This window comes from Dermochelys coriacea, chromosome 2 (genome assembly GCF_009764565.3).
Source record: "Dermochelys coriacea isolate rDerCor1 chromosome 2, rDerCor1.pri.v4, whole genome shotgun sequence".
Lineage (NCBI taxonomy): Eukaryota > Metazoa > Chordata > Testudines > Dermochelyidae > Dermochelys > Dermochelys coriacea.
In genome coordinates this window covers 70,324,236-70,338,107 of record NC_050069.1, presented here as the reverse complement: position 1 = coordinate 70,338,107, position 13,872 = coordinate 70,324,236, and the positions used below count along the sequence as shown (strand labels likewise).

The 13,872-nt window shown below is 39.4% G+C and overlaps 1 protein-coding gene across 1 annotated transcript in view; it reads left to right on the top strand.

Moving 5' to 3' along the window:
- RP1 (RP1 axonemal microtubule associated) overlaps nucleotides 1–13,872 on the top strand; it is a 264,400-nt gene that overhangs the window by 218,815 nt on the left and 31,713 nt on the right. The window contains exons 45-47 of the mRNA XM_043507860.1: nucleotides 1,111–1,346; nucleotides 4,163–4,289; nucleotides 6,106–6,254. Coding sequence (XP_043363795.1) covers nucleotides 1,111–1,346; nucleotides 4,163–4,289; nucleotides 6,106–6,254 — 512 coding nt within the window. The remainder of the gene's footprint in view (nucleotides 1–1,110; nucleotides 1,347–4,162; nucleotides 4,290–6,105; nucleotides 6,255–13,872) is intronic.

The window sequence follows — 13,872 nt, the reverse complement described above, 5'->3', positions numbered from 1 at the left end:
ACTGAGCATATAAAAAGCCAAATTAAAAAAGTAATTGAGTCATACTCAGCAGTGAGCCAGCCCAGGTGACCAAAAAGCTCTTCAAAAGTCAAGTTTATTGTCATAGAAATCATGGCCATGACAAACATACAGCCTTAAGCCCTGATCCATCAATGCACTCGGCTAGCATGTGGTGTCCCATTGATGTCAGTGGAACTCCCCATAGGGATGCAGTATGGGAGCTTAATTACAAAAATTAAACAAGTTAATTCAAACCAAATGGTGGTGTCTCATATTAGAGTAAAATTTTAGTGTTAACTTGAACCTATGGTGTCTCATTCTGCATTCCCTCTGCACCCAAAACTGATGTTGATTTCAGTGGGAGTTTTGAGTGTGTAAGGCTACCCCTTTGGTTTGAAAAGTAATTACTATTCCTTTTCAATATCCAGTGAAATCTTCCAGTTCTTTTATATCTCTTGTTTCAGCTACTGCTTTGAGTGTTTTCTGTGGCCTCAATTCAGGAAAGTATATGCTCAAGTCCATCACTATTTAGGACAGTACTTATGCTTAACTTTATGTTACGCACATGCTTATATGCTGTCCTGAATACAGATGATTTCCTGAATAGGGGCCATAATTCGGAGTCTCAATATGAACAACACATCTGTTAAAATCTGATCAATGGAACTGCTGAACCCAAAAGACCATGATTTCTTCAAATTGGAGAGTAACTAATATGACCACCTTGTGGAAGAAGGACTTGATGTCCTGTGGTGACCTAAATAAAAATGTCAAATGTGGAGTCAGGGGTGTTTCTCGGTGGCCTCCGGTGAATGAACATACCTACCAAATTTCAAGAGTCTAGTTTAAGTGGGTACTTGAACAGTTGAAATCCAGTGAAAAAGATTGATAATTGGTATCCTCTGGTAGAAAGGTCAAAACTCTAATTTCTGTGTGTACTCAGTGGATGATAATAAATGAGTTTAACAAATTTCAAGATTCTAGTTCAAAGAGAAAATGAAAGTCAATTGTTAGTCGTCCACTCACTCACCGTGTTACAAGCATCTGTACTATACTGGATATTAAGTGCAGTTACTGAATTAATTATATTTTCCTGATTTGTTTCACTAGGGACTTGGGATGTCATTGTTACAACTAGGGATGCTTCAAGCATGAGCCCTAAAATGTCTTTAACTATTTGTGGTGAAAAAGGTACAAGTATTCCAGTCTTATTTCCCAAAGGATCCCTTAAAAAGCCTGAGATTTGTCAGACATCAGTGGAACTAGATAAGAAATTCACCTCTATATGCAAAGTTCGCTTGGAAATAGAAGATGCCAGAAATGGAGAGATCTGGCATTGTTGTGAGGTAAAAACCACTAAAGCAAGCCCAGATCTTTTGATTTTAATTTATTTTATTTTATTTTTAAGTTCTCTTCTTTTCATAATCTACAGTTATTTCCAGAAGCAGCTTCCAGTTACGTTCAAAATTACGCAAAAAGAAACGGAGTACTTGTGGCACCTTAGAGACTAACAAATTTATTAGAGCATAAGCTTTCGTGAGCTACAGCTGCATCCGATGAAGTGAGCTGTAGCTCACAAAAGCTTATGCTCTAATAAATTTGTTAGTCTCTAAGGTGCCACAAGTACTCCTTTTCTTTTTGCGAATACAGACTAACACGGCTGCTACTCTGAAACCTGTTCAAAATTACATAACATTTCTTATTTACAAAATGACAGGTTTCAGAGTAGCTGCTGTGTTAGTCTGTATTCGCAAAAAGAAAAGGAGTACTTGTGGCACCTTAGAGACTAACAAATTTATTAGAGCATAAGCTTTCGTGAGCTACAGTTTATGCTCTAATAAATTTGTTAGTCTCTAAGGTGCCACAAGTACTCCTTTTCTTATTTACAAAGTAGATCTGCTAACAGTGATGGTGCAGTGATTTCTCAATGTGCTCAAAACATTTTTTATTAGAATATGTTTGAGCAACAAAAATTGTGTCAACTTATGTTGGATTTCTGGAGGGCAGCTAACAGAGGTGCCATAGTCTATAGCTTTTCCAGTGCTATCTTTTCATAACTATTGCCACTGGCATAAATGGCAGTGTTTACATAATTCCAAATTGGCTATTACATGTTATGGACCTATGATCCAAGACCACTAATGAACTGAGACACTGGAAATGCCTTTTGACAAAAATATCTGCCATTAAAGTTGGCATCCTAGAAAATGAATGAATATGAATATGAATAGCAAAAGTGACAATCTTTCCTCTGATGTCTAAGATGCTGAAGCTAAAACCTCACATCACATCAAAATTGTTGTGGCAGTACACTGCACAGAAAAAATCTTTTTCAACTCTAGCTGGCACAATAAAAGGAAGTGTATATGAAAGAATCCCCCCACTTTCAGTTTTCATTATACCTTAATCCATTAATATTTATGTTTCATTTTCCTAACAAAATTAAGAGGGAAAATGTTAATTCTCAGTCTAAATATGTGATGTTAAACTGCAGGATGAAGTACCTGACATTTATCTGCTCCACCAGTTGTTAATTTCATCTTCTTTTCCATATGAAATATTCATCTATAATTTTTGATAAAATTATAACTGCCTTTGGAAGATTATAAAACATGGTGGATCACAATGGAAATTTGTGCATTGAGGATAGAAACTTGGTAATTACAAACAGTGATAGCCATTAGCATGCTTTACTTCATTAAGTCATGGCAGTTACTCAAAGCTCAGTTAGAAGAAGATCACTACCATTTATATGGATAATGAGAATATCCATAGTTACATTAGATAGGATTAAAAATACAAAGGGCATAAACAAAATGCTAGCTGTCTGGGATTAGAAAGGATTTCCTTTCCATTAGGGGTGGATTTTGCCTCATAGTCCCATTGCAGGAATTCTTGGATCTTCATGTGAGGCATCTAGTACTGGCTACTGTGAGAGACAGGATACTAGTCTAGTTTGACCACTGTAACTGATCCAGTACGATAGTTCCTATGTTCCTATTGCTATTTATTTAAATTATACAATAGTGGACTTTGCAGTCTAGGGGTTTTGCCCTCAGAATACAGGGAAATGTCAGGAGCTTCATTCTGCTGTTTAACATTAGAGAATTAAAGTCTCCTCATTGTTGTAATTAAAAGCACTGAAAAATAATTTTGTTTATGTTTTTGAATAAACTATCTCACATCAATCTAGTACAATATCCAGTACACAAAATAACTATAATAGATGCCTCATTTCTGGAGAACATATTAGCCAAAATACAGGAACAGTTTTTATTCTTCCCACTTCTTGAAGAAGGAAAGCATAGTAAGTGAGGTCTGACTTTCAAGAAACTGCAGACATACAGACATTAGTATGAAAGAGAGAATTCTCTTTAGTTTAACTCTATACCAGAGCCTACATTTAATTTTTTAATCTTTTCAATGTTTCTATCACATCATGAAAAATGTAGGAGCCCTTTGAAGGCCTACATAATGATGCCACATACCTATGATTTTTGCTAACCAAAGACATTGAGCTTAGTGGGTGAAGTATTTGGCCATTTTTTTCAAAGGTAGTGAGATAGATAATATAGAAATGAAAGATTAAGCCATTTTTTTCATCTCCTAGTCAAACCAGGATTACTCTGTATATTTTCAAGTGCTTTTTCCAGTCTAGCTTTAAATGACTCAGTGGAACTTCTGTTATTTACCATGGGTGGCTATTCCACAATCTAATAGCCCTCATTGTTAAGGATGGTTTCTAAAATTCAGTCTACAGTTTTCTTTGTTCACTATCATCCCTTTATTTCATTTATACAATAATTCACAGCGATTCAATACATTAATTAACAAATATTCTTAAGATCATGTGATTCAGATGGTACTGATGTGCTAGATTTCTACATTTTCATTTTTTCCCAGAACTCCCTTAAATAGGTTTATTTGTTTGTTTTCAACTACAGTTTTGACGGGATCTTAATGACTTTCTAATTGGCTACCTTTTCTTCTTCCACCTGTTAAAGATCAGTTTCAAAAGGCCAGTTTAGAATAATAGTATTCATCTTTTTCTCTAATCAGTATCATGCCTCTTTAAGTTACAGATTATCTATCTATCACAGTTTACATGAGAACCCCAGAACACAGATACTGAGATTGGCTTATGTTCTTTTTTTATGTGCAGGTGAAACTTCAACACAGAAAAAGTAAAGAAATTCTAGAATTTCCATTTCTTTGGAACTTTACAGATGCTGAAGGATGCACAGTAGCTGAACTTCCAGTTCTCCGATCTGGTTTTCATTTTTCAACAGGTTTGTTACTTGACAAAAACACTGAAGATTTGCTCAAGGATCAGGGTTGAGATTTTCAAAGCAATGCAAGCAATTTCATCGTACATCTTCCATTCATTTTAATGGGTTAATGTAACTCACTCCTCTGCACTGCTTTGAAACTCAGTCCATTTATTTAGTTGTGCATTTTGCTTACCAAGTATGATTAATTCCAGTTTCTAATACAAAGAAGTGCAGAACCTGAGCACTGAGAAGATTAAAAATTTTGTGAGTAGCACTCATTTGAGTTCATTTTTATCTTGACAATATTACTTTGTTTCCCTCCCCAAACAACAAAGGAAATTCCAAGGGAAATTACTCTTGGTGCTGCAGTTTCAGATAAGGAGAAGTTATATAGTACCTCACAGAAGATGCATATATGCTTGTGCTCCTAGGAATTTAAGGCCTTCCTCATTTATGATACAATTACCAAGTTTCCCCAGAAACTTTCTACTGTGATTTGTGCTTCTCTCACCTCAAGACTAGATTTTTGTAATGTGCTTTGCTTTGAGGCTAAACCCATTCATTAACAGAAGCTAGTGCAGAAAACGGTATCTTAAGTAGGTACCCGGACTTAAGAACATTACCTCAATGCTCCTTCAGCTGCATTGACTTCCTGTATTTCCTGGGTGGAGCTTAAGGTATTAGTTATAACCTACCAGTCCTAAATGGTCTGTGACCTTCCTGCTTGAGAGATCACCTTTCTCCATCAGTCCTATAGCCATACTTAATATAAGTGAGGGCATTCATGCCAAAGCTCCCTTGATATAAAATTGAGGAAGCTATTGACAGGACATTTCTATGAGGACCACTTGATTTTGAAATTGTTTCCCCCAAACTCTTGCTCCAAAGTAGCACAAATGTGTTGACTGTGCGGCACAGCTCATCTTTTTAAAGGACCTTTTGGAGAGAGGGACATTGCCTGAGTGGTAATGTTAGGCAGGAAGTGATGCTTTTTCCATAATTTTGATCCCTTTGTGTTAAATGGAGTCTTATTGGCTCCTGCTATCAGTGGAGTGGTTACTTCTAGTTTTGTCTTTGGGCCAGATCCTCAGCCCTTACCAAATGTCTTTTGCATTGCTCTAGTGACACAAAAAAGAACACTTAAAGCTACATTAATCAAGACAGCCAAAGATTCCTCAGTTGAAGGGGAATGAGGGGGAGTTGGCTAGAAGTAGAGGAATGGGACAGGAAGATACAATGGTCCTCCAGATCCTTGGCTGGCAGCACATTCCCTAAGGGATTACTGAAAATGGTGCAATTTAAAGCAGCCCTGGGGGTGCTCTGGTTTATGCAGGGGTGCATTTTGACCAGTGGCCAAGGTTCAAAGGAAGTGTAAAGGTTTCCTCCTCTCTCACTCCCTAAACTGTGCTAAGTATGGATTCAGCAAAGCTCAGAATGGAGCCTTTTATGTTTAGTTGTGGTTCTGAATAATTATTACGGTCACCTAGAATTTAGGATGGATGTTTTGTATATTTGTTATGCTTGTAAATCAATTAAATAAATAAATAAATCAAAAGCTTGCTTTTCCCAGGGATGTTGTCTTTGCTATTTTAGAGTGATCAGTATTGATCTGTTTATTACTTTTTACTCTCATTCTCTTTTTCCAACTCAAAAATTGTTTTGATTGTTAATTTTAATTACAAGTGTAGTTTTATAAATGATACCATTTTGCACAGCACTTAGATCACTTTGGCCAGGAATGCTCCAGAAATAAAAGTATAATCATAATATATTAAATTAAATGTATTTCTTAAATGTCCAAGCTTCAATACTTCTTTCTCCCCCCCCCCAACAGTAAAAGAGTATGTTCTGCACATTACAACGGCTGCATCCCTGGAGTCAGGAACAGATGCAGATGTGTATGTCACTCTGCGAGGGCTCTTGGGAGACACAGGAAGAAGAAAATTGACAAGGAAAGGAGAGGATCTTTTCACCAAGGGAAAGGTGTGGTTATCATTTCTAAAGTATCTATTGCTCTTCTAGGGCCTGATCCAATTCTGATTGACTTGATTGAGAGTTGGACAGGGCTTCTGATTTCTAGCCTGTGATGTCTTGTGGCTTTTAAAATATGTGGGTGCAGGCACGCACAGATATAAATATTACACACAATAGAACTCCATTAAAAACATTATTAAGATTGCAAAGTCAAGCACTCAAAAATTAGGAAATACCAGAATTAAGGTTACCTGTGCAACCTTAATTTGGCTGCTTGTGCATATGCATTATGATACAGACTTTAATTACATGCCAGTCAATCTCATGAATATTTGCTGACAGCAGAGGAATGGTGAGACTCAGAAATCACATGTTCCACTCCAGGCTATGAGAAAGAAACATTCTTTTGTTGTCAAGACCCTTCTGCCCCATTCCTGGCCAAGTGGGCACAGACGCTTTTGTCCATTCCCTGTAAGTGTTACCCTTCTACCCCATCCCCTCTAACCTGTCCCTTACCAATCCTGTCTCTTTCCCATCCTTTGCTCCTCATCCCAGTTCCATTATCCTCACCTACCTGGTCTCAGTCTCCACCCCCCAGACTTTTCATCCCAGTCTCTTTTCCCAGTAAGTCTTAATCTCACTATACTCACTCACTGCACAAGTCCTAGTCTGCTACCTTCATTCCTTGTGCCCATTCTCATTGTCCAGCCAGTTGCAGCCCCCCTTCTGCTTCCTCATCAAATCTGCCTTTCTTCCCAACTCTAACCTCCAGTCACCTCCCACATCTACATTCCCCATTCCCACTGGTGCTCCCATTCCCCATTTCCCTTCTTGAGTTTCTCATCCAATCTCAGTGTCATCGTCCTCCAGTTCCATGTCCCAGTCTCTTTGCCCAGCCAGTCCCAGTTCCCCTCAGCATCCTGGTCCTCATCAGATAAGTCTGTCCTCCCCCCACCTCTTCCCTACACCCTCTTAGTTATCAGTGCAAGCTTCCTTTCCTGGCAGTCCCAGTCTTCCTTCCCTGATTCCAGCTCCACTCTCCTTGCTCAGCCAGTCCCAGCCTCATTCTGTGTCCCAACTCCAGTCCAAGGTTCCCTCTCCCCGCCACCAGCCTTCAGACCCATTCTCCCCCAACAGGTTTCTTATACCAACCTATTCCCCTCACCCATTCCCCACTGGTCCAGTTCATGTCAGGCAGCTTTCTCCTCCAGGCTACCTGGGCTCAGCAAGGGGGTGGTGGTGGGAGCATGGAAGGGCATTGAGAGCACAGGGGAGACAGTCTCCCAGCTCTCTGTTCAGTTGCTTGGACCAGACCTGGATCCAACACTGCCCATAACAGCCCAGAGTTACAGTTGCAGGGAAAGTCCTGGGGTGTATGTGTAGTTTGATGGAATCTTTGGGGAATTTAGCTACTTTTATCTAAGTCTCTGCTGAGCATGTACAAACTTTGATTTCAAACTGTGTGTCCTGCCCCTATTCCTTGTCAGTCAGTGATGACCACCAGAGTTGTTTATATTGTCTTGGGGAGGGACATGTCATAGTTGAGTGTGATATTTGCTGCTCTTTCCCTAGCCATACTCATAAGGTGAGAGAACTTTGACTTAGAAAACACCTCATGAGAAGGCCATGAAGCCTCAGACAGATCCAGGCCAAGAGGCTGCTTTCCCCATACATAGGCCTGAATTGACATGGAGTGCACCTCCCGCCATAAGGTCTGACTCTGTTGCAGGGGAATCCATATCCACAGGACCCGCATCCCTATCAGGGTCTTTTCAGGTAGGCACAGAATGCTCACACAAACATCAGAGCAGGCTTCCCTCTCAGTCTTCTTCAAAGACATCCAACACAACTCTGCCTGAATTGAGCAAATCTGTTCATTCAACCTCTAAAGACTTAGTCCCTTGGCCATGACTTTAACACCCATAAATTCAGGGCTTTACCAGTATTGGACCCCATACCAGTAACACCATCTCCACCGGTAACATCCAAGTAAAAAAATTGGGATCCATCTGTTCCAACATGATCAGAAGTTTCTACCGCTGATGATACCATTGCTGTCTTGCACTCCAGCCATGCAGAGCCTTCCTCCTCTGATCCTGTCAACAGGAATGGATAGGACTCCCTCACATTCCAGGGAGGTCAGAAACTTATACTACATGGGAGGATGTCTTTGCTCTTCCTGAGCTTTTAATAAAATCCTATCCTCTCTTCCATCTGCCAGTCATGTTCTTCTGTAAAAGGTATGCATGGGCTAGAGAGCTTGCTTATGCGCACTGTGATGGGTTCAGTCACAGAGATCCCCTTGGGACTGTCACCTGATGTGCTGAAATTACCTCTGAGCCCATTTTCCCTGCTAGCCTGGGACTTCCAGAACCCTGTCTTGTTGAGCCAGACACACTAGCCTGCTGCAACACAGACCCAGCATCTGGTCTATGACCCCACAGCTGCAGACTTAACTGAAAACAGCTCAGCAGGTTACCTATCTCCAGCACCCAGACACCCAGTTCCCAATGGGATTCAAACCCCAAATAAATTAGTTTTACTATGTATAAATCTTATACAGGGTAAATTCATAAATTGTCCACCCTCTATAACACTGATAGAGAGATATGCACAGCTGTTTGCTCTCCCAGGTATTAATCACCTACTCTGGTTTTATTAATAAACAAAAGTGATTTTATTAAGTATAAAAAGTAGGGTTTAAGTGGTTTCAAGAACTAACAAACAGAACAAATTAAGTCATCAAGCAAAATAAAGCAAAAACACACAAGTCTAAGCCTAATACATTAAGAAACTGATTACAGGTAATATCTCACCCACAGAGATGTTCCAATAAGCTTCTTTCACAGACTAGACTCCTTCCTAGTCTGGGCCCAATCCTTTCCCCAGTACAGTCCTTGTTAGTTCCAGCAGACATCTTAGGTGGTAAGCAGGGTTTTTTTTCATGATTGGCAGCCTCCTTTGTCCTGTTCCACCCCCTTTTATAGCTTTGTCACAAGGCAGGAATCTTTTGTCTCTTTGGGTCCCCACCCCTCCTTCTAAATGGAAAAGTACCAGATTTAAGATGGATTCCAATATCATATGATATGGTCATATGTCACTGTAAGACCCCTAGTCTCCATTCTTCCTGGGTGGGCCCACATGTACACAGGAAGGCTTGCAGGTAAATAGACCATTTTCAACCAATTGTCCTAGTCAATGGGATCCATCAAGATTCTAAACCACCATTAATGGCCCACACTTTGCATAATTTCAGTAGGACCTCAGAGTTATACTTCGTATTTCTAGCTTCAGATACACGAATGATACATGCATACAAATAGGAGGAACATATTTAGTAGTTTATAACCTTTGTTATGATACCTTGCAAGAGACCCTTTTGCATAAAACATATTTCAGTTGCATCATATTTATACTCATAAGCATATTTCCGTAAAACGTATGGAGTGTAATGTCACACACACCATGATCTGTTCATCATCAGATCCTTTTATGTTTTGTGAAGTATGGCTGAGGTTCATTTAAATAAGTTGTTTTACACACAGGGCCACCTAGTGGCTGAACAGTATAATACAAGTTAGCATTTCATTACATCTCCCCCTTTCAGTTCTACATTCCCACCATTTACAATATTTACACTATAATGCTGTTTTTGAAGTTCAGTACATATCAGTCTGTTAGGTTCTGTAATGGCTTTCTAATTACACAACCTGAATCCTTAACAACTTGATCAGCTAGCTGTCCATTAGTTGCAATGACTAGCCACAGTCGGTTTGGAATCAGTGAGTCATTGTTGTCTGGTTCTGCATCTGCCATCTGCAGAGTTTGCTCTGTTGATAGTTATTTCTGAGCAGCAAACTATAGATGTGGACAGTTTCAGTTGAACTCTCAACTATCGGTCTCAATCACAAGTCTTTTCCAAAACTGGAACAGTAGTTGTGCTGGATTATATCCAGTAGCTGCTATTGGTGTTGATCTGTAACTCAGAGGAGTAAGGAAGGGATCTTTCTACTATAAGATTTTCTTGGTCATCTGTACTGTCTCTGATCCTCTCCGTTCATTGAGGGTAATGTGGGCTGCTACTATATGATCAAAATAATATTTCATTCACAATAACTCAAATTCTCCTACAGTGAATTGTGGTCCATTGTCTATCACTAGTTGTGCTGGAAATCCAAAGTGAGAAAAAATGCACTTCAGTTTCTTCATAACACTGCAATATGTTATGTCTTTCAAATATGTTATTTCTATGTTCCTGGAAAAATAGTCCACAACGATGAGGTAATGATGTCTTCTGAATTCACATAAATCTGCAACTTGTCTCTTCCAAGCTCTGTCTGGTAGGGATGTTGTTATTAAAGGTTCTTTGTGTTGCTCTGTTAGTTCTGCAACATTCACATTCAGATACTTTATTCTTTATGTCCTTGCTTATGCCCAGTCACCACACTGACTGGTTTTCCCATTCACAGGATTTAGTTAATCCTTGATATCCTTCATTGATGGGGTTTAGGATTTCTCCTCTCATTTTGTTTGGAATTATGATGGAATTGCCTTTAATCATTAGTCCATCTGACTTGCATAATTGTCCACGCACCTCAAAGTTGTCTCTTGTCCTTTCCTTAGTGTCCTTTAGATAGTTGGGTCATCTGGCCCTAGTATAAATTAGACCACCTTGAAGTTGCATTTCTGTCAGGGCTGCTTCTTGTAGCTGATATAATCTCTTTTCTGATACTGGTCTGTGTATGTGGATGCTGTGATGCATGTCTTTGTCATCTTTGAGCTCACAGGTAATTGAGTGTGATGCTGGGCTCCATGACACAGTGTCTGCTTCAACCAGATTTTTTCCAGGAACATATTTAGCAGGTGTGTTAAATCGCATTAGCCTTAACAATAGACATTGGCATCTCAGTGGTGCTTGACCCAGGTCTTGTCTGTTGATGAGGGTTACAAGTGGTTTATGGTCTGTTACCAATGTAAATTAATCCAGTCCACACGGATATCTGTAGAAGTTTTCACATGCCCATACACTTGCCAGGTACTCCTTCTCAATATAAGCATATTATTTTTCTGCATCTCTGAGTGTTCAAGAGCAAAATACAACAAGCTTCCACTCAGAACCATGTTGTTGTAACAATACAACACTTGGCCAGAGCTGCTTACATCCTCATAGACCATTATGGGTTGTTCACATCACAGTATTTGAGAACTGGAGCTGTTGAGATAATTTCCTTTGCCCTTTTCAATTTCAATTTCTTGATTTGGCCTCCATAGCCAAGATGTGTTGGACTTTAACAGTTCAGTCAATTTTTTTTGTCACTGTAGAAAGGCCTTGTAGCTATCTATCAAAGTAATTTACCATCTGCCGTATGTATCACAGTTCTGGTGCATTCAATTCTCAAATTGCTTGTACTTTCTCGGGGCTAGAACTGATTCCATCTTTGTTTATAGTCTGATGCAAAAAACTCATTTTTCCTTGTTTATCTTCAGTCCAGAGTGACTAATTAATTAGGCTTAGGACTACACTGAAAAATTTGTTGTGTTCTTCCATCAAAGATCCAGATATCAGAATATCATCAGTAAAAACTACAACTCCATTTGTGTTCATTAACAATTCTGCCATCTTTCTTTGGAAAATTTCAGATGCACTGGTAATCCCAAAAGATAATCTTTGAAAGCAAAATCTCCCAAAGGGTGTGATAAATGTAGTCAGTTTAGCACTTTCTTTGGCAAAAGGAATTTGCCAGAATCTGCTCAAGGCATCCATCTTGCAGAATACTGTAGCTTCCTTCACTTTGGGGAGGAATTAATCCAGTGTTGAGAGGATATATTTTTCTCTCACAGCTGCTTCATTGTCTTTTAAGATCCACACAGATTCATATTTTTCCATTTTTTTTATAACCAGTACCACACCATGCTGTTGGCTCAGAGATTTTCTCTATTTTGCCAATCTGCTCCATTCTCTTTAACTCAGCTACCACTTTGTGAACTAATGGGATAGGAATCTTGAGAGGTGTGCATACAATATATGATTTAGCACTGTTTCTTAAGGTTATTTGTACTGGAGCTCCTTTCAAAAGTCCAGTATCACCATATATCCAATCAAGTTCTTCTGCCTATCTCACTAGGCCAATCATGATTGTCACACTGTGGCTGAGAAGGCTGTTGGTCTGTGGTCATTTGATCACATACACTCTAAATGCATAGCTTTTGTCTTAGTAGGTTTTTTCTGTGGTGAACTGGCTGTGTCGGGTGACTTCAGCTGGGGCAGGAGGTGGGATTGAAGGTGATTGCAAGTCCCTTTTTAGATTACTCTGATGTCCCCCCCCTGAGTCAATTTTAAATTCAATAGTCTTACCATGAATATTCAGTTTCACTCTCCAAGCAGGTTCTGCATCATCACAAGTGATAGTCTCTAAGGTGCCACAAATACTCCTTTTCTTTTTATCCCAGAAACAGTAGCTCTTAATTGTGTATAATATGAGTCAACTCCCTGACTGCTTTGGTTCAGCAAACAGCTGCAAAATGTCCATATTTCATGCATATATTACATGATGTGCCTCTGGCTGGACATGCATCATCTCTTTGGGGTATGTTCCACACTTTGTGCATGTAGGCTGGAATTTGTCCCTTTTAAACTGGGAGTTCTCTCTCCTTGCCTCATGGGTTTTACAATAATGACTTTTAAAAGTCAAGTGTCTGTGTACAGTTTCTAAGCTAGTTTCAGGTGTTTCAAGTTTGTCAAGTTTCTTTAGGTTTTGCTGTTTCACGAGTTCACACAGTTTTGCTATTTGAATAGCTGTGGCTAGGGTTAAATCTCTCTTCAGTTGTAGCTGCTGTGAAAGGTTTTTATCTGTTTACCCAATAATGACCCTGCCTCTGATACTTTCATGTTTTGCATTGCCAAAATCACAGTTTTCAGCTTCAGAATGAAGAGCTCTCTTATAAAACATTCAACATTTCCCCCTGATTCTTGAATTGTCCAGTGAAAACACGCTCTGCCTCCTTCTCCATAGTGCAAATTAAAGAAGATACCTGTATATCTCCAGGTTCTTCACGGAGTTTGTTTGCAATTTGAAACGTTGCAAAATGCTGCTTCCAGTCTGTCCATTGTGAAGGTTTGTCAAAGCTAAAGTTCTCTGGGGTATTGAAGAGTGGCATGTTGATGAGATCCTGCAAGCTTTGTTTCTGTTTTCCTTTTGTTTCTGTTCTTAGTTTACTCCTGACACCATGTCTAGTACTTCTGGACTGGCTATAGAGCTTGCTTATATACATCAGATATGTTCATCATCAGATTCTTTTATCCTCTGCCAGGTATGGCTGAGGCTTGTTTAGGATCATGAAGATTTTTAGTGATTTTGAGGTAGAGAAGGAACTGGAAAGGCGGACAATCCACTCCACCCTTTATGCCTTCAGCTAGATGCATGAGGTAAGCAACGGCGCATGTGTGGACCAACAGATGCTGTTTGCAGGAATTCTCTGACTTTGGGCACATGGAGTGCATGTGCACACCTACAGTGGAATATAGATATAGATAAAGAACCCCCAGTTATTCTTTTCAAAGACTTATTACTTGGCCAGATTTGAGCAGATTTTCACAGGGATAGCAAAAAGCACATCCTTGACATAA